At 39.4% G+C, this 17,056-nt stretch overlaps 5 protein-coding genes across 20 annotated transcripts in view; 2 read left to right on the top strand and 3 right to left on the bottom strand.

Moving 5' to 3' along the window:
- LOC109864194 (protein aubergine-like) overlaps nucleotides 1–1,738 on the bottom strand; it is an 8,597-nt gene extending 6,859 nt beyond the window's left edge. The window contains exon 1 of one of the 4 annotated variants that reach the window (XM_020445179.1): nucleotides 1,667–1,738. The gene's annotated coding sequence lies outside the window, so the exon portion shown is untranslated. The remainder of the gene's footprint in view (nucleotides 1–1,666) is intronic. The other 3 variants (XM_020445180.1, XM_020445178.1, XM_020445181.1) reach the window with 3 other exon arrangements.
- Nucleotides 1,739–2,011: 273 nt separating this feature from the next.
- Nucleotides 2,012–5,827, top strand: LOC109864221 (ankyrin repeat and LEM domain-containing protein 2). 3 transcript variants are annotated; one of them, XM_020445224.1, is made up of 10 exons: nucleotides 2,012–2,793; nucleotides 2,916–3,244; nucleotides 3,348–3,659; nucleotides 3,756–3,908; nucleotides 4,035–4,252; nucleotides 4,378–4,537; nucleotides 4,720–4,753; nucleotides 4,851–4,971; nucleotides 5,056–5,184; nucleotides 5,269–5,827. In XM_020445224.1, exons 1-10 carry the CDS (start codon nucleotides 2,532–2,534, stop codon nucleotides 5,312–5,314), a joined length of 1,764 nt encoding a protein of 587 aa, XP_020300813.1. In that variant the 5' UTR covers nucleotides 2,012–2,531; the 3' UTR covers nucleotides 5,315–5,827. The 3 variants fall into 3 exon arrangements, with proteins under 3 accessions (XP_020300813.1, XP_020300810.1, XP_020300811.1); XM_020445221.1 differs by having other exon boundaries at nucleotides 2,015–2,793; nucleotides 4,609–4,753; XM_020445222.1 differs by having other exon boundaries at nucleotides 2,016–2,793; nucleotides 2,919–3,244; nucleotides 4,609–4,753.
- Nucleotides 5,828–5,914: 87 nt separating this feature from the next.
- On the bottom strand, nucleotides 5,915–9,112 carry LOC109864223 (clathrin light chain). 4 transcript variants are annotated; one of them, XM_020445230.1, is made up of 7 exons: nucleotides 8,709–9,112; nucleotides 7,855–8,011; nucleotides 7,608–7,730; nucleotides 7,423–7,515; nucleotides 7,211–7,322; nucleotides 6,926–6,937; nucleotides 5,915–6,330 (listed from the first exon to the last, which is right to left on the bottom strand). In XM_020445230.1, the coding sequence occupies exons 2-7, from the start codon at nucleotides 8,006–8,008 to the stop codon at nucleotides 6,150–6,152; spliced, it is 675 nt and encodes a 224-aa protein (XP_020300819.1). In that variant the 5' UTR covers nucleotides 8,009–8,011; nucleotides 8,709–9,112; the 3' UTR covers nucleotides 5,915–6,149. The 4 variants fall into 4 exon arrangements, with proteins under 4 accessions (XP_020300819.1, XP_020300815.1, XP_020300816.1 ...); XM_020445226.1 differs by lacking the exon at nucleotides 8,709–9,112 and adding an exon at nucleotides 8,266–8,469; XM_020445227.1 differs by lacking the exon at nucleotides 8,709–9,112 and adding an exon at nucleotides 8,092–8,467.
- LOC109864222 (N-acetylglucosamine-6-phosphate deacetylase) lies at nucleotides 8,660–11,277 on the top strand. The gene is made up of 7 exons (XM_020445225.1): nucleotides 8,660–8,717; nucleotides 9,074–9,325; nucleotides 9,495–9,769; nucleotides 9,880–10,009; nucleotides 10,107–10,195; nucleotides 10,275–10,596; nucleotides 10,718–11,277. The coding sequence occupies exons 2-7, from the start codon at nucleotides 9,121–9,123 to the stop codon at nucleotides 10,933–10,935; spliced, it is 1,239 nt and encodes a 412-aa protein (XP_020300814.1). The 5' UTR covers nucleotides 8,660–8,717; nucleotides 9,074–9,120; the 3' UTR covers nucleotides 10,936–11,277.
- Nucleotides 11,278–11,571: 294 nt separating this feature from the next.
- LOC109851619 (mucin-1) overlaps nucleotides 11,572–17,056 on the bottom strand; it is a 16,588-nt gene continuing 11,103 nt past the window's right edge. For 2 of the 8 annotated variants that reach the window (XM_020421855.1, XM_020421857.1), the window contains 18 exons: nucleotides 16,326–16,424; nucleotides 16,141–16,239; nucleotides 15,960–16,058; nucleotides 15,768–15,866; nucleotides 15,595–15,693; nucleotides 15,399–15,497; nucleotides 15,222–15,320; nucleotides 15,057–15,155; nucleotides 14,885–14,983; nucleotides 14,722–14,820; nucleotides 14,529–14,627; nucleotides 14,272–14,373; nucleotides 14,021–14,122; nucleotides 13,804–13,905; nucleotides 13,208–13,306; nucleotides 12,994–13,098; nucleotides 12,316–12,575; nucleotides 11,572–12,174 (listed from right to left, as the gene is read on the bottom strand). In XM_020421855.1, coding sequence (XP_020277444.1) covers nucleotides 12,091–12,174; nucleotides 12,316–12,575; nucleotides 12,994–13,098; nucleotides 13,208–13,306; nucleotides 13,804–13,905; nucleotides 14,021–14,122; nucleotides 14,272–14,373; nucleotides 14,529–14,627; nucleotides 14,722–14,820; nucleotides 14,885–14,983; nucleotides 15,057–15,155; nucleotides 15,222–15,320; nucleotides 15,399–15,497; nucleotides 15,595–15,693; nucleotides 15,768–15,866; nucleotides 15,960–16,058; nucleotides 16,141–16,239; nucleotides 16,326–16,424 — 1,943 coding nt within the window. In that variant the 3' untranslated portion in view covers nucleotides 11,572–12,090. Of the gene's footprint in view, nucleotides 12,175–12,275; nucleotides 12,576–12,993; nucleotides 13,099–13,207; nucleotides 13,307–13,803; nucleotides 13,906–14,020; nucleotides 14,123–14,271; nucleotides 14,374–14,528; nucleotides 14,628–14,721; nucleotides 14,821–14,884; nucleotides 14,984–15,056; nucleotides 15,156–15,221; nucleotides 15,321–15,398; nucleotides 15,498–15,594; nucleotides 15,694–15,767; nucleotides 15,867–15,959; nucleotides 16,059–16,140; nucleotides 16,240–16,325; nucleotides 16,432–17,056 lie in introns of all 8 variants that reach the window. The other 6 variants (XM_020421862.1, XM_020421863.1, XM_020421856.1 and 3 more) reach the window with 5 other exon arrangements.

The raw sequence follows: 17,056 nt of genomic DNA, 5'->3' as shown, positions 1-17,056 counted from the left end.
TTTTTTTTTTTTTTTTTTTTTTTTTTAACGCGTAAATTAATATACACAATTTGAAGCGAATCGAATGATTAATTCTAAAATTTATGTAAGACGAAGTAAAATTAGAATACTTAATCTAAAATGTTTACTTTGCATTTTATAAATTATTCATTGCGATCGTTTTCCCAATTCGACTGCGGAGGAATGGGGAAGGGAGATCCGGTTTCGAGTTCAGTAAACCTACTTAGGATCGTGTTTTGAATTGATATTTTTTAATCTCACTGAAGAGTTCAACATACGTGACGCAAAATAACATCATATATGAATATCAGAATTTTTATTCAATTTGAATTTTCTATGTGTATTACTTTACACGTTAAAATTTATATATTATTTCTCATCGAAATTTCGTATTATGTTACCAACATTCGCGACAAAAGAAACTGCGCGAAAGAGGTGGAGAACAAGTTCAAACATGCAAACCGCACATTCAGCGCCAAACAAAAACTCCACAGAAACGATATCCCCGATCTGATATCGAAATTAATGAAAAACAATCGTCCGGGATGTTGTTTATTTACTTGCGAAATTCTGTCTTTGACAAAACCGATTACACGATTTATACACAAATCAATACCGCGTTCGATTTAATTTTGCGTACGCCGGGATCTTCTTGCGTTTTTGTAACAGAGATAAAACGAACGACTCTTGGCGTAGGGATATTACAGGAACTGCATCTCGGCTTTCATCCGTTATCGTCGACGTCGACTGATAAAGAACAATGGTCGCGTTCAACAGAACTGGGTTACGTTCCAAAATTCTATATTTTGCTAACCAAAAACTTATACACGTACACGTTACGTGAAATATAACATTTTACCAACCAAGATATAGAATTTCAGAACGTAAAAACTCTGCCGTCTTGTCAACACTCGACGATGATTAGTTGGTTCTAAGAGCCAATTACGACGTTTGGTCACATTAGAAACACAGCTACGAAGCAACTTGGTTTGCCAAGCGCAACTCGTTTTGCTCAAACGATTCTAGCGCCTGCTGCAATACCAGAAACAGCGAAAAGTAAAAAATTTTTGATAAAAGTTTAAATAAGAAAACAATCTCCTTTTGCATCCTCTTTCTCTCTGTGGGGCTCTGATTCTCGCTTATTAATTTTTTCTCACATTAATTCTTACACAAATTTATTTTTACACAAAAAAAAAATTAATTCTTACACAAATTTATTTCTAAAGACGAGAATCAACAACAAAGATATTATCCTCCTCGCTCGTGTGTCCACGTACTTGATCTCTATTGTGAATTATACAAACTCTTTCACACATCACATATCTCTCATCGCGCAGTATACCAAAGAAACTCCTAGATGTAGATTTCTCCTCATCAAGATTCACATTAGCGTTTCTCATTGAATCTTTTGGATTTTGCCTCGAAACATCATACATCGAACAAAGAAAAGTACGTGTGCGAGACGAGAAACAAAACTTCCGACTTACGGTACCCCCAAATTAATCGCCAAGTCTTTCGGCCGACATCTCTTTGTGACGAAGATTCGTCAGGATGAGAATCCAAATGAAATATAACACAAAACCGATAAGTACAAACAGACAAAGTTGAGAAACGCGGTTTTGTGTATTTTGAACAAGTGTATTTCTGTATTTTATATCCCATTTACCTCGTCTTACCGTGATTCTTTGTTCCGGAACGACCGACCTAGCGTCTCGCCAAGCAATGAATGCGGGAAAAGAGTCTCACCTGTTAGCTCGCATATATATATAGCGTGAGCGAGATAATGAGACGGTAGCGCTGATTGGCCGGCGAGACGACATGTGCACGCTGATCGGCCAATTGGATGACGAGTTACGCACACTCGCACGTGTGCGCGTTCAAACGGTAAACACGACAACGTGAAACCGACCGATTCGTTTCGACTTGACGCGCGATTTCACACGCGACGTCTTCGCGATAACGATTGAAGTTTTGTCGCGCGCGACACGCGACAATCAACGTCACGACGGATGATATTTGACGAAATAACGACACAAGAACGATATCTCAAGCAACCAATGAGAAGATTTTGCTCGACTTGTGCCAAAATGGCGCTCACGAATAATCGTGCGCGTTCCGCAATTCCACCATTGATGCGCGAAGCAGATCCGAGAATATTCTCTCGTTGAACAAAAGTGCACGGACGTTGAATTCCGCGAAGTTTTTGATATCGCTGCGGTATGTTTACGTATTTGATTACGTGTACGTTTGGCTCACGCACCGTGTTTTATCGCTGCGTTTTATCACTCTGACGTTTTTGTCGTCAAAAGCAATGTGTTATCTTCGCGTTCCCTCTGCGGCTAATTACGCAAAAAAAAAAAAAAACAACGTTGCACGAGCGAAAATAACTTCTGAATAGATTCTCTTCGATTATCTCGCGTTCGGGAACACGATTCTCCCGTAGAGAATATCGCGCGCGAAAGTCGTCAAAAATTGCTGCGATATGAGAGGGAAAACAAATGAGTACCGTCTGACAGTTCGTTCGGTGGACAATGTCGTCTCTTGGTAAACGCGTGACATTTCGATCGAGTAGCGAAACGGTATTGTGGTATCAGGGACTGGCGTCTCACAGGTTCGTCATGACTTTGTTGAAAAGGCTGTCCGACGACAAGACCGTGGCGATGAACGAGAACGAGAACGAAAACACGGAGACAACGCGGACGGTGTGCAAACCGCGTCCTAATTTAACGAACGAAACAATGTTTCACGCAGTATACGTACCGCAGGACAAGGACTCGCCTGTGGGCGAAATAGGTTGTGTGATAATTTTATTTGAAGTCCTAGAATATTACTCTGTAACTTTTCTTTGTATTGTGTTACTTAAAAATTTTGATCATCAAATCTTACAATCATTACTATTTCTCTCTTGTACTCAGCAGAAAACATTCATGTCTATGAAGATATGTCCCAAGCTTTGGAAGTGATAAAGGAGCATAAGAAAGCTAGAGTGAAGACTTTCAAGAATCGTTCCGATGCTGAAGCTTATGCAAGAACTGGGGAACAATTGTCTCTCAGCAATAGTTTTATAGCGTTTCCCGTCGTTGCGATGCAAGAACAATCTAGTAATTTTAAGACACTAAAATCTCAGGAACTTGTGAGTTTTAGAAAGTTAATTGAGAACGGAGATTTGGAGAGTGTGAAGAGAGCTGTGTGGGAAAATCCACGATATCTAATTAGCAGCGGAGATACACCTGCAATTTTACAGGTGAAGTATGCTTGTAGTTACTGTCTATGTATGTGGTGGATTTTATGTGTGGTTTGTGATATAAAATATACATCACTGTTGGATTTTTTTTTTTTTTTTATAGACGGGATATCGGTATAATCCATTGCATGTAGCTGCAAAAGCTGGCAAGGCACAGATGTGCGAGTTCATATTGAACACTGTCGGAGATGTCAAATTTATGCAGTGGCATTCCGGAAATGTGGAATGTGTAACTTACTTAGATCCTGTGCAGATAATGTTGGATTTATATTTGAACACACCTGATAAGGGACTCAATGAAACGCCGTTGCATTTTGCTGTGAAGTTTGGCTTTAAAGATGTGGTTCGAGTTTTGGTCTCATATTCTCAATGTCAGAAAGACTTGCGAAACAAATACGAACAGTTACCTATAGATGTAAATATTGAGTCAACAATGTGTAAATTTTTTTTAACAAATATTCAAATTTCAATTTGTACAATTGGTAAAATTATTTCTGCGTTATTGTTTCAGATAATATGTAGCAGAAAGTGCCAAGAAGACGAGGAGTTAAAACGTGAAATATATATGTTGCTGGAGGATCAGTTCTATGTACCTGTATTGAGAGCAGAAGGCAATACGTATCCGCCAATTATTGGTGAACCTTTCTCTCCGACTAGTCCACTTGTAAGTTTACATTCGTGAGATTCAACAAAAACATAATTTTTTATCAAAGACAAAGAAAAGAGTATTTTACACGTTTTAATTAACTGTAGCGGTAATATCTTCTCACTAATGCTTTACATATTTTAGAGACTGAACAAGGACCCTATCAGTCCACGTGTTGAAGTGAGAGCTTTTGCCGGTCCGATGACCAAGTCGGAAGCAGTAGAATTTCGAAAAAAGTGGAAAACACCACCGCGTATTATTATCCCTAAAAAAGGACAGGGTGACGCGTGCAGTATTGAGAACAGTCCCATGTTAGCTTTGAGGCTAAAAGATACGGAAAAAGGTTTGGAGCGTATCGGAAGGTACGTTGCGCACGCACATATAGCAAAACGTCATTAGATAATTTGTAATGACACTAAATTATACCCAGGTATTGCAATTTTGACATAATAGTAGAGTGTTACTTCAATAATTCACTGTGTTTTAGAAATCTTGCTGAGGAATGTCACGTATCTTGGAAGGAATACTGGCCATTCTTGGAAGATTTTGTTGATTTGCGAAGTGACGAAGGATTGACCAAGCTCGAAACCTATTTCCAGGAAAAATTCAAAGAATACAACATGTTTTATCCTGCTTCGATTCAAAAGGTACAAAATGTAGCGTGTGTTTAAAATTCGTTCAAATGCGCGTTAACACCCGAACGTTTCTGTTGATGTAGAAACTCTGTTCTACACACAACGACGCGCCAGCAAATTGCGAACAATCGACGGAAAAGATGGAAAACGCGATCGATGAATTGTGTAAAAAATTGAACTCTTGTTCGTTGCAGACCGAAACCGATAGAGCGGAAGATACAGAAGAAGGTACACGTGTATCTGTCGCTTTTTATACTCTTCACTGTATAAATTTTGATCTAGAACTTACTTAAGTATAACCGTATAATTGTCAATCAATTCATAGACATAGATGACTTGGAATATTACACACCGTCCTCGTCGCCGAAGCTCGTTCACAGCGACTCGGAGAGCGACATGGAGAATGCTGAGGAAGAAGATAGTTTTCCTGCAACTTTTATCCAAGGGTAAAACAGTAGTTTGTTTTCCGTGCGAAAAATATTCACTTCACAGTTTACGGTGTAACACGTGTGACATTTTTATTATCTCAGGGCTTCTCCGACGAAGGAAGATTATGCCGTTTACAATGCGCTCTCGTCTGTGATTTGTCCCGATGTTTATCCGCATGTTTACCGTTGGCGACACAACATGCAGTTGATTATGAAACGTGATCCAAACAGGTATGTCGCATTTGTGTGTACGTTCTCTTGTAAGACTTCAAACTTGTTACATAAATAACGAAGCTATTCTATTCTGATCCTCAGATTCAACGATATGAAATTGTTCAGGAGAAAACTATTCAATAATTAAAGAGTAAGAGGATTTCTATACACATCAGAGACAATCCGGAGTTGCCAAATCTTAGACATTGCTATGCTAATTTCCTTCTTAGACTACAATCGTAAGAAAAAAAAAAACCAAAATTCAAGCTAATTCACAGACGCGTAGCTCTAATTAACGCAACTGATCTTAGAGATCCTTCTCAAGCTGTATTGATATTACATACTTTGTACATACTGGTTTTTTTTTTTTTTTTTTTTTTTTTTTTTTTTTAACACATATATCGCGTAATTGATACGTAAAAAGCGAGCAATATATAAATGTATTTTAGCTAAGATATTGAGAAGAATTTATATATTTTGAGAGAAACGTTTTTTACAAAGAGATCTCTGTGAACACAGTAAGAATAATTCAAAATAAAACTTTTAAAAGCCCCGTTAGAACGTATAGTTCTTTTTATTGCTCACTGCTGTTTACAGTTACAATAAATTACTGAAAAATAAAAACTCACCGAGTTTCATGAATTTCATTACTTTCACCCATTGTGTCCTACAACACTCACGCGCGAATACAAGTCTCTCGTCGGTCGTTTACGTGTACGTGTACGTGTGTTTATCATAACTTCACAAATGTTTTTCAATAAATTTATTTTTTATTCACAATAATATTACATACTTTTATTTTCAACAGAACATTTATGAGTCTTCCGTCTGCTTATATTCCCACGTTTACGGCGTGTGTTGCGTGTGTTTTATTATTACTTATGTTTCTTTCTTGTTTACAATGATAATTCTTTCTCTCGTTTACGATAATTCATATTCTCAGTGTGTGTCTAATTGCGGGATTATTAGTTCCTTCAATTTAATCAAGCGTTAATGGGAATAGGCGGAGATTGCTTTAACTGCAGAATAATCGAACGCATCCGGGAAACATCCTTGGAAGTGCGGGACGACTTTGGATTGAATTCGCAGAGCTTGGCGATGCGTTCCCACTCGGTGCCCGGCTCGACCTCGTCCGCCTCCGCGACAAACTGCTTCTCCGCGTTTCTATTCGTCAAAAAAACAAACATTTTTCACATTTCAACACAGCAACGCCAAATCACGCATCATGCGTCAGTTAGTAACGCGAAGTGTGAGGAATTCGAAATTTATAACTTTTTTTTCTTGTGTCTACAAACGTCACGGATCATCTCTCGCGAAAAAAAAAAAGAAATACAAGTTTGCCGAAAAAAACATTTATCTTATCGGAGATGCAAAAATGATGTAACGTGTAGATAATAAAATTTCAATGCAAGTGCTTCGATAAGGTAGCTGTGTTTGGCTCTTCTTTCTGTGCGTGAATTGACAAAATAACTAAGTGTGCATGTATTTCACGTACTTCATAAAGGATGTGTGCCAAAAGAATAAACTTTATTTAAGCGATGGTGCGATTTTGCAAACAACAGAAAATATCGCGTTACTCGGAATAAAAAGAACGTGAGAAAAAATTGTGCGCTTTTGTTCCTATTTCATTCCAGGCAATAAAACAAAGTCTTGAAAGCTGTGTGAAAAGCAGCCAGTCGTGTTACAACGTGATGCAATGAACGACGCGTAATGCACGATTTTGTTTTCATGCGAAGATAAGAATGTTTTTTTAACTTACTTGGCTGATTCCCTAAGAGATGCGAAATAAAAATAATACAATTACATACACATTAGAAAACTTTGAAAGTCCATAGATTATAGATAGATAGTTTGTTTTTGTTTTTGAAGATAAATTTATGTTATTGTACGGTTGGAGAAGTATTTGCGATATTTATCGACTCTAGCTGAACACAATCACAAACAGTACGTTCGACCAACAACCACAATTCTTATCACGAAGTTTGCCAATTTTTTATGAAATAAATAATATACAAAGAAGTTAAAAGAGCCAGTGGAAGTTTACCTGTTGGTGGTTTTTGTCTTATTAATGGCTTCCGCGTGATGCTTGTACCATTCTTCTAATTCTTTCTTTGCCACTTCTCTCCACTCTTCCTTCTTCTTTTCCTCCTCTGCGTCTAAAACAATTTGTACATAACGTTGAACATAATAATATTGCATCATGTACAATACCTATAGGATGACATTGAGTTTTAACGATTCCGTCAATTTCCATACCTTTCTCCTCCAAACGTGCCTTCTGTTCTTCCCTCCATTTTCTGATTTTTTCGGGTTCTTCTTTGACTGGTGGTGGAGCTACAGGTGCCGTTTCTGTCATTGTTTCGTACAAAAGAATCAAACAGTTAACAAACAATTCAAATGGTATAATTAAAAGAGAGAATGTGAAATTTATATGTACACACCCATTGCCGCTGGTGGCGCTTGTGCTTCCGCGGATTGTCCAATGGCATCTACAATTTCAAAGCTGCCTTCGGCGTCACCGCCCGGGCCAACTTTCAGATTTCCAAATTTTCCAGATAAATCCTCTGTATGTACATATCACTTGCTTGTTTATAATATTCATGCTTGACATTTAAACGTGTTGTTAAACCGAGTTCTCTCTGAATAATGTTTACCACCACAATTAACCAATAAGACCAACTTGTTTACCTTCGGTTTGACCCGCTGCCGCTTGCGCGGCCAGAGTTACAGCCATCGGCGTAATCTCGTCCTCAAGACCAGCGAGTTCGTCCTGCTCCCTCGCAAGAAATTCCGCCGCGGGATCCACCTCGGGATTGACGAAATTGTCGCCGAACGCGTCCATGGCCTGAAAAAAACAGATCGAAAGGTTTCGTTATCTCGCGCAAACAAACGTACCGAACAAAATTCGCCGAACAAAAATAAAACCTTTCTCGAAGTAGTTTTTTTTCTTTCGTTACACGTTGGCGTTAAAATTAATATGGTAGCAACACCGAAAGAAATCAAAAGGGAGATAGAAAGAGAGTCGCGGAGTGAGTCACGGCGCTAGAGAGTTTGACGTTTGAGGTTATCAAAACGTCCCGTTTAATCTGATTCCGATACCGTCACCATTTATCCGTCCGGGATTTCGAGTAGAGGAGGTGCGTTTTTTTTTCCGCTCGCAAACCGCGAACGATTCTCGCGTCCGAGAAAACTGCGTTCGACAAAAACGCGTTGTTATCTCTCGGGAGACACCTCCAACTTTTCTCTCTATCTCGTGTGTGTGTAGTTAGCAAATGTCAATTCGTCCGATCTGGTCTACGTCAATAATATCGTCGTGTGTACGCGTATCGATGGTATCGATACTTCGCACGACTGCCAACTTGACGACGGTCGACTCGCGCGCAACTTCGCTCGTTGCATCAGCACCGTTCGCGCCGTTTCGATCAAAATGTACGACGACGTACCGCTAATTTTGAACATGAATATTGACAAATAACAAATGAAAAGCAATAAAAATGAGAAGAAAGAATCGAATCAAGAAATGGAAGTGGAAACACGCAAACCGAAATGAGGTTCTGAAGTTTCTAGTCACGTGGTTTGATTTTTAAACGTCAAATTGGGTCGCGCTCCATTTCTCGAACCAGCCTCGCATCTTGGTCCGTCGCCAAAGTTACAGACGAGACGAGCGATGGCGGGAATCTCGTCTAGAGAAGTCGGAACGGGATGATCGGGGCTGAATGTTCGATCGTCGCGTTTAATCCGATCTTGTTCAAAATGAATTGGTTCCTCGTGACTTCGCTCCTAACCGATCGCCATTTTGACAGGCCGAATGTTGACCCGTCACCACCGATCGACGTGTTGGCACATAATTGTGATAATTTTGTGATTGATAAATGTCTATCACAGATAAGACTCTTATTGTTTGTAGAATTCGCGCTGACTCTTCACTGAGACTTATCAGTCACGCGACCCAATATGTCACAGGGAGGAGTTCTCAAGCGATTCTGCAACTGCAGAATTCTGCGCGACGGCAGAATTGAGACGGAGGATCTCTGGGTGCGCGACGGCAAGATCGTCAACCCGGAGAAGATTTTCTATGACGAGAAAATCACGCCAGATGTTAGGATCGACTGCGGCGGCAATCTGATCTCACCGGGATACATTGACGTGCAGATCAACGGTACTTGATTAAAATGATGATCCTTAAATGCGTGTCAATTCTGAATCCTCAAACGATATTAGATTTCTATCTTTCATGAAGATAAGAAATTCATTTATTAAAATTTTCAATTTAAAATAGTTCTGTAATCACAAACAAGTAATGTAATGTATTTGTATGTAATTCTCAGGAGGCTTTGGGATAGATTTTTCCTACAATGTTGACAAAGTGGAAGAGGGTATCGACAAGGTGGCAAAAGGATTGTTAGAGTACGGAGTTACATCCTTTTGTCCAACTCTGGTTACATCTCCTAGAGAAATATACCATCAGATATTACCAAGAATAAAGAAGAGAAACGGAGGTAGTCATGGCGCTGCTATACTTGGTGTTCACGTAGAAGGTCCATTCATCAGTCCAAGCAAAAAGGGTGCCCATCCGGAATGCTTTATTCGAAAATTTGACCAGGTAATATATACATGTATAATTTCTGATCATATTTTACACTTAAATAATAATTCAATCTGTTATTTAATTTACTAATATTTTTTGACTAACTTTATTGACTCTGCTTTCAGGGTTTTAAATCAGTTATTGATACATATGGCGATCTGGATAACGTGTGCATGTTCACATTGGCGCCAGAAATTTCAAACGCTGCTTCTGTTATTGAAGAACTGTGCAGGAGAAACATCAAAGTATCTCTTGGTAAATTGGATTTATAAACTGTGAACACACATTTCAACAAAATTTGTATTTTTTTAATGAAATTCCTGTGCTCGACTCACGTCGCATTTTTTTCTAGGCCATTCCGTAGCGAATCTAAGAGAAGGGGAACAAGCCGTTAAACACGGGGCATCATTTATCACTCATCTCTTCAACGCGATGCTGCCTGTGAGTTGGAAAGTGTATTCGCTTTTTCGTGCGACTCGTGTCTGATTTGTCTCTTGTACGTGGTTCCTTTCGATTGTAGTTTCACCACAGAGATCCGGGATTGGTCGGTCTCTTAACATCCGACCAGATCCCACTTGGTAGAATCGTTCATTTCGGCATAATCTCCGACGGGATCCACACGCATCCTGCGGCATTGCGAATTGCACATAAAACGCATCCCGAAGGTCTCGTTCTTGTGACCGACGCGATTTCGGCGTTGGGTTTAGAGGAGGGAATCCACAAGCTGGGACAGTTCGAAATAGAAATACGCAAGGGATCCGCCTATATTGCCGGAACGGATACTCTGTGCGGCAGTATGGCGGAGATGCCGAAGTGCGTGAGATACTTCAAAGAAGCTACAGGTAAGTTTCGTGTTAAAAAAAAGCAAATTCTTTTGTTCGCGTTTTTGTTACATTATGTTTGCGCTTTAATGTACATACCAACGCGTTCGTTCAAGTAGCGATATGTCTGACTCTTACGCAGGTTGCTCGATAGTCGAGGCTCTCGAAGCGGCTACTCTGCATCCCGCGAGAGTGCTCGATATCGATTCCCACAAGGGTACTCTCAACTTCGGGGCCGATGCCGATTTTATACTGCTAGACGAGAAGCTGGAAGTGCTGTCCACGTGGATCTCGGGAGAGTGCGTTCACGAAAAAACTATCGGCGCGATAGAAAACAACTCGACGTGTGAACGTAAGTGAATAATAGAGATCAAAAATTAAAACCGATATCGATTCCATATCCATTTGAAATAGGGAAGAGCTACGGAACGTAGCTTCTTCCACGTTACTCTGAAACTCTTGTTTCCATTTGTACTCGCAGTTTAACGCTACAAATACGCGTATAGTATTTTTATACAACAAAAAAAGATATTAAAATTTATATCATATTGAAGAATATCGAAGACTTTTTTTTATTAAATTCTTCGATTTTTCTGACTAAACGAAATGTATTTTGCAAAGTGGAGTTTTTACATTTGTATGAGGAGATAATTTGGGTATTTTATACATGTATAAAAGAGATTAAGCATTTTATATATAGATAATTTATTAAATTGAATTCAATTCGAGAATTATTAATTTATACGTTTAGGGAAAAAAAATTTATAAATTTGCACATACATTCACAGCGTTTGGCTCGAATTGATAATTCTCTGCTTGGTTGGACACTTATATAAAGCTTATATAAAGCTAATAATAAAAAATTGTTATATAAAATGTGTAACTTTGTAAAACCACATTTTTTTTTGTATTTCACTAACTAATGAAAATATTATGGGAAAGTGTGTGTATATTTTTATACGTACTTTTATTCAAATGTAAATATGCAACAATAAATATTTACTCATTTTTTTATTTGTAAGAGCTCAAAAAATAATCCTACAGTCTTAATGGCGTTTTCTCCTACCTCCAACATCGGTGTCCTAGTAGATGTGAAAATATAGACGTACGCGCGGTAAATTATTAATTAATTGCACAACCATAACAATTTTTTTTTTTTTATATTAATCAAAATACAATAAATACAAATGCTAAATTGTCCATATAAAGTAGAAGCTTGCAGTTACAAGTATTGCATTAGATACATTTTTTTTTAACATACGTAATATAATCGTCATACAGGCAGGATACGTTGTCTCGAAGTTAATGCGTTTTTTTTTTTTTTAATTTTTGTTCATTTCGTTCGACCAATATTTTGTTTAGTACTAATTGTAAGTTAATAAAGTAAAGCAAAAAAAAAAAAAAAAAATTAAACTGAATCGGGAACAAAATTGCTCTGTTTATAAGAATCGGTGTCCGACGAAAGCAAGCGTATTGTAATAAACTGTAATAACTTTTGTCGTTATAATTGAGAGATTAATAAACCGCGTCCTTCAAGTTGCAAATGTACGGCGAGTGTCGGATGCCAAATGTGTGCGCGGGAGGAACGTCCAGAAGCACCTGGGAACACAAAAAAAAACGAATCACGCTAATTCATTATCATGTTGTGAATTGTGTCTCATAATTATGTATTACTGTTAAATTTGTTTCATATATCTCACTGTTTAACAACAATTACACGTTGCCTCGTACACGCGATACCTTTTCCGGGCAGTGTGCTCCGGGCCCCGGGATCTGCGAGTGATCGTCGGGCAGCGAGTAACGCGCGCTTATACTGTAAGCCGGGCTCTTCGCTCTGACCGCGTCCGGTTTGATGGCCTCGTACGCGCCCGGTCCGGGCACGAGAACGCGATCGTCCGTGAAAACCTTCTGTCTGCCGGATATCGAGTACGCGGGCGCCGCTTTCTTGTTGCCTTCCTTGGTCCCGCCAAGGGCGGAGGGAATGTTGTAGACATTGGGCGCTGAAAATCCGATCGATCTGTTTCCTCAGAAATTCGTGCTCGCGCGTAATCATATATCTCTCGTTCGGTTTTATTAACATTTTCACCATTTACGTCGTATTGTTTTCGCAATAACAATTTCGCCGGACACGTCTTCCCACAGAATTGCACATCTCCGATGATAATATTTATCGTTAAATATTGTAAAATAAAGATGTGGACGCGAGTAAATATTGCGTACGCAAGAAAAGATCGATGAGAGGTGATCAGATTATACAACTACTACTACTTAGAGAAAACTAATTTCCTCTTGTGCGTTCTTTTCTGATGTTTCATGCACTTAATGCGTGCAGATGCTATCGCTACTAAATAATATCGCTAACATGCCTAATAACATGCGATGTCAAGATGAGGAACTAAAACGAATATTGTTTCTCACCTGGAACGTCGTTCGGTCTGCTCGTGGGCGATCTGAGACCGAAAGTGAATTGCAACGCTTTCCCCAACAAAAACATCGCTTTTTCCGGACTGTATTCGCCGGGTCCTAAAATATTGCCAAGTAAAGAACACGGAGAGATATTTCAACGAAATTATATAGTAGAACAAGAGTAAAATGTAAGTTTCTCTTTTCAAAATGAACGGCGAAACTGCACCTGGTATGGCGTTCTTTTCCCGGATCTCGGTTTTAACACCAAAACTGTACTGCGGCGACTTGAACAGATTCACTTTTTCGGGACTGTACGCGCCGGGAGCTGCAAGGACAGACGGCTAAATTGCTTTTGCATTCGCGAGAAATGTCGCGGTCGTGATTACACCACACACTTATCCCGTGCAAAAAAAGGCTGGACACTAAAATTTAGTGACTAAACTGTATAACATTTATTTAGAGAAGACGTGATACACAACTTACACACACATACACACACACTGCGACACAATTTCACATAAAATTCAAATTAAAATGTTAAAGCACAGTGATTGATATTATAAAAATTTGAATCTCCGCTTGTACATACATTTCGATTTCGTGTTTTATTTTTCTTCACATACTATATTACACACACAGGTCATATCATTAGTTTTATTAATATTATGTAAATTATTCGTGACTTTTAATAGAGCGAGGCGTTTAATAGCGCCTACGGCTTGTCTACTTTACTAGATTATCGTACACATTAAGCTTAGAAACTATCGTCAAAACATCAGTAATCCCCACCACAATGTGTTGTTTGTTTTTACACCAAATTACCTGGTGTGTCGCTAAGCTTATGCAAAGGCTTTCTTTCACCGAAACTGAAATAGTGTTTGTGCTCCAAATTCCGAGCTTTCTCCGGATTGTAACTACCAGGGCCTACCAATGGAGCAATGAGAGATTAAATTTTTTGTTTGCTATTGATTATTTTTGTGAGATCATTCACAGAAAGTAGTTAAATTTGGTATCTCGTTAGAGAGCTTTACACCGTTACCTGGTGTATCTTGAGGCTTATAGAGGGGTTTTCTGTTACCAAAACTGAAATAGGGTTTATGTTCCAGACTTAGAGCTTTTTCCGGAGAGTAATCGGCAGGGCCTATCAAAAGCAATAAGAAAATAACGTTTTTTTGTATTATTCAATTATTGTCTACTCCCTGTATACTTCCGTCACATTAATCCGCTGCTAAGAAAAAAAGAGATAAATAAAGACACGGTGTTAGTGCCGGAGTTAGTCCACACCGTTACCTGGTATATCTTTAGGCTTATCCAAAGGTTTCCTATCACCAAAACTGTAATAGGGTTTATGTTCCAGATTTAGAGCTTTCTCTGGTTTGTAATCAGCGGGGCCTACAGCGAAATTAATTTAAGGTCGTCCATTACTTTTCATAAAATTCTCTCGTTGAGCGTTAATAAAAAAAAAAAAAAAAATAGTATATTGAAGAGAAAATACGCGCGCGTGACTATCTCGAAAGAGATCTAGTCAAGTACAACGTGATATTCACCCGGATTGTCGCTTAATTTTTCCAGCGTTCCTTTTCCAATCAAGCTGTACTGCGGTCCTTTGTCTAAATTCACCTTTTCGGGACTGTACGTGCCAGGTGCTGTGACAAACACGTGCAACAAAAGAAAAAGAAACAAATGCAAAAGAAATCTAAATTTATGTTTTGAGAAGGTAAATTTTGAAAATTTGTATACCAGGAATGTCGTCAGGCTTTGGCGTGGATCCTCTGCCGGCCAAACTGTACTGCGGTCCTCTGTCCAAATTCACTTTCTCCGGACTGTAAGTTCCAGGTGCTGTCAAGTAGAAAAAAAGAAACAAATTATTGCACGTAACAAGAAACTGGTTCTGCTAAATTACCTGGTGTATCGCTGAGTTTGTCCGGAGCGTGCCTGATCCCGAAACTATATTGCAATGAAGCATCCAGTCTAACTTTTTCGGGAGAATACGTTCCAGGTGCTGAGAGAGAAAATCGCGACGCATTAGAATTTGTTGGCAGAACAATTCAAGAAGAGCGCGAGGTTTCACACACCTGGCGTGTCCGCGGGTTTTTCAGCCGGGCTTTTGCCGGCCAAACTGTACTGCGGCCCTTTGTTCAAGTTTACTTTTTCCGGACTGTACGTTCCTGGTGCTACGTAAAAACATACACGCATTAATCACAACAAATTGCCGTTGAAAATCGACATGCGTCGATTACCTGGCGTGTCACTAGGCTTGCCCGAAGCATGCTTAATTCCAAAACTGTACTGCGGAGTGTTGTCCAGTCTCACTTTTTCGGGAGAGTATGTTCCAGGTGCTGAAGAGACATTCTTGCTGTAGAGTGTGCAACTACATCTGTTCATCAAAGATTTTTACGTGTGTAACTGTAACGCACCTGGTACATCCGCAGGTTTCTCAGCCGGTCCCTTGCCGCTCAAACTGTACTGCGGTCCCTTGTCCAAATTCACCTTCTCGGGACTGTATGTCCCGGGTGCTACGCAGACAGATATAATAAAACTTTATTAGAAGATAGTAAACTATTAAAGCACTATTAAGACGATGAGCACTACGTAAGAATATATGTTAATTACCTGGCGTATCGCTGGGCTTCTCCAAAGACGGCCTGATTCCGAAACTGTATTGCGGAGTGTTGTCCAGTCTCACTTTTTCGGGAGAGTATGTTCCAGGTGCTGAAAACAGACGTTCTTTCTATAGAGTCGAGTATAAACTGTGTAGTAAACACTTCCACACGCGTATAATCCACCTGGCGTATCCGCGGGTTTTTCAGCCGGTCCTTTGCCGCTCAAGCTGTACTGAGGTCCCTTGTTCAAGTTCACTTTTTCGGGACTGTACGTGCCGGGCGCTAAAAAGACAAAATAAGAAAAAAAAAAAAAAGACATAAAAACACAGTGATAGCATTTCTTTTCTTCAGACATAAGTAAACCTCAAAATATACCTGGTGTGTCACTTGGTTTCTCAATAGCAGGTCTCAGTCCAAAACTAAATTGCGGCGATGGATCCAATTTGACTTTCTCCGGACAATACGTGCCCGGCGCTGTCGGAAAAGATAATTATTTCGTAATTACATTGCGGCTTCCGTCTGATGACAGTAATTCTTACACAGATCTTACGAATACCTGGCGTTCCATTGTCTTTTTCGATTCGACCTTTTCCAGTCAAACTGTACTGCGGACCCTTTTCCAGATTCACCTTCTCCGGGCTGTACGTTCCGGGCGCTGCAGCGACATAACGAATATTAAAAACTTGACACGTATGGGAATGAGAAGGGAAATAAGATCTTACTTAATGTTGTTTATTTTACCTGGGGTATCGCTCGGTTTGTCGAGCGGCGTTCTCAGTCCGAATGAGAACTGCGGCGTGCCGTCCAGTCTCGTTTTCTCGGGACAATAGGTACCTGGAGCTAGACGCTTGCCGATAAATTTATTTTACAAGTTTCACCACGCGAGCGGTGATTTGTTTCTACGTTGCTTGCGTTGTTTGTTACTTGCCAGATTAGATTTAAATAACATGACGCGACATGTATATCGCGCGAGAGAAGACATGCAACGAGACTGATTTTTGATACAAGCGACACTACGCTCAATTTTTATCTTACGTATGCATCAGCTACACACATCAGCTACGCTATTATATTCGATTTAGTTTACGTCGCACACACATTTTCTAAAATGTTACCGGATATTGTTGCGCACAGAAGAATGTTTACGCAGCTGTGTATTAAAAAAAAAAAAAAACAATTAATCCTACATTAATCACACAAAATTATTTACACACAGTTATTCTCAGCTACATCCTAAATATATTATATGTGCGTGATTGATTACTGTGAGAGAGTTTCCCCATGAAGATAGAAGTAAAGTATTCAGAGGTGGAAACTCTTTGCGCTACTACGATCTTGTACTATATAACGTACTGTATATACTGAAAGATTTTTTACGGCACAGAGAGAGAGTGCGTGAAAGTCATCAAAGTATACACATTACACGTCCAAATCGCTAAAATTACACAGTTTGTCCGGAAAGTTCCCGGACT

This window comes from Pseudomyrmex gracilis, unplaced genomic scaffold (assembly GCF_002006095.1).
Source record: "Pseudomyrmex gracilis isolate BER0280 unplaced genomic scaffold, ASM200609v1 scaffold_18, whole genome shotgun sequence".
In the NCBI taxonomy this organism is placed as follows: Eukaryota; Metazoa; Arthropoda; class Insecta; order Hymenoptera; family Formicidae; genus Pseudomyrmex; species Pseudomyrmex gracilis.
The sequence above is the reverse complement of the archived record's forward strand: the minus strand, read 5'-3'. Positions and strand labels throughout refer to the sequence as shown.

Bases quoted from the DNA above. Each gene is read 5' to 3' on its own strand.
- LOC109864222 (XM_020445225.1), top strand. From the start codon at position 9,121: ATGTCACAGGGAGGAGTTCTCAAGCGATTCTGCAACTGCAGAATTCTG. The intron at 10,010-10,106 runs GTAAATTGGATT...ATTTTTTTCTAG, and splicing joins AAACATCAAAGTATCTCTTG to GCCATTCCGTAGCGAATCTA. The intron at 10,196-10,274 runs GTGAGTTGGAAA...TTTCGATTGTAG, and splicing joins TCTTCAACGCGATGCTGCCT to TTTCACCACAGAGATCCGGG.
- LOC109864221 (XM_020445221.1), top strand. From the start codon at position 2,532: ATGTCGTCTCTTGGTAAACGCGTGACATTTCGATCGAGTAGCGAAACG. The intron at 3,245-3,347 runs GTGAAGTATGCT...TTTTTTTTATAG, and splicing joins ATACACCTGCAATTTTACAG to ACGGGATATCGGTATAATCC. The intron at 5,185-5,268 runs GTATGTCGCATT...TCTGATCCTCAG, and splicing joins ATGAAACGTGATCCAAACAG to ATTCAACGATATGAAATTGT.
- LOC109864223 (XM_020445226.1), bottom strand. The intron at 7,731-7,854 runs GTAAACAAGTTG...ATGTACATACAG, and splicing joins GGCAGCGGGTCAAACCGAAG to AGGATTTATCTGGAAAATTT. The intron at 7,516-7,607 runs GTGTGTACATAT...AAACAATGACAG, and splicing joins AGCGCCACCAGCGGCAATGG to AAACGGCACCTGTAGCTCCA.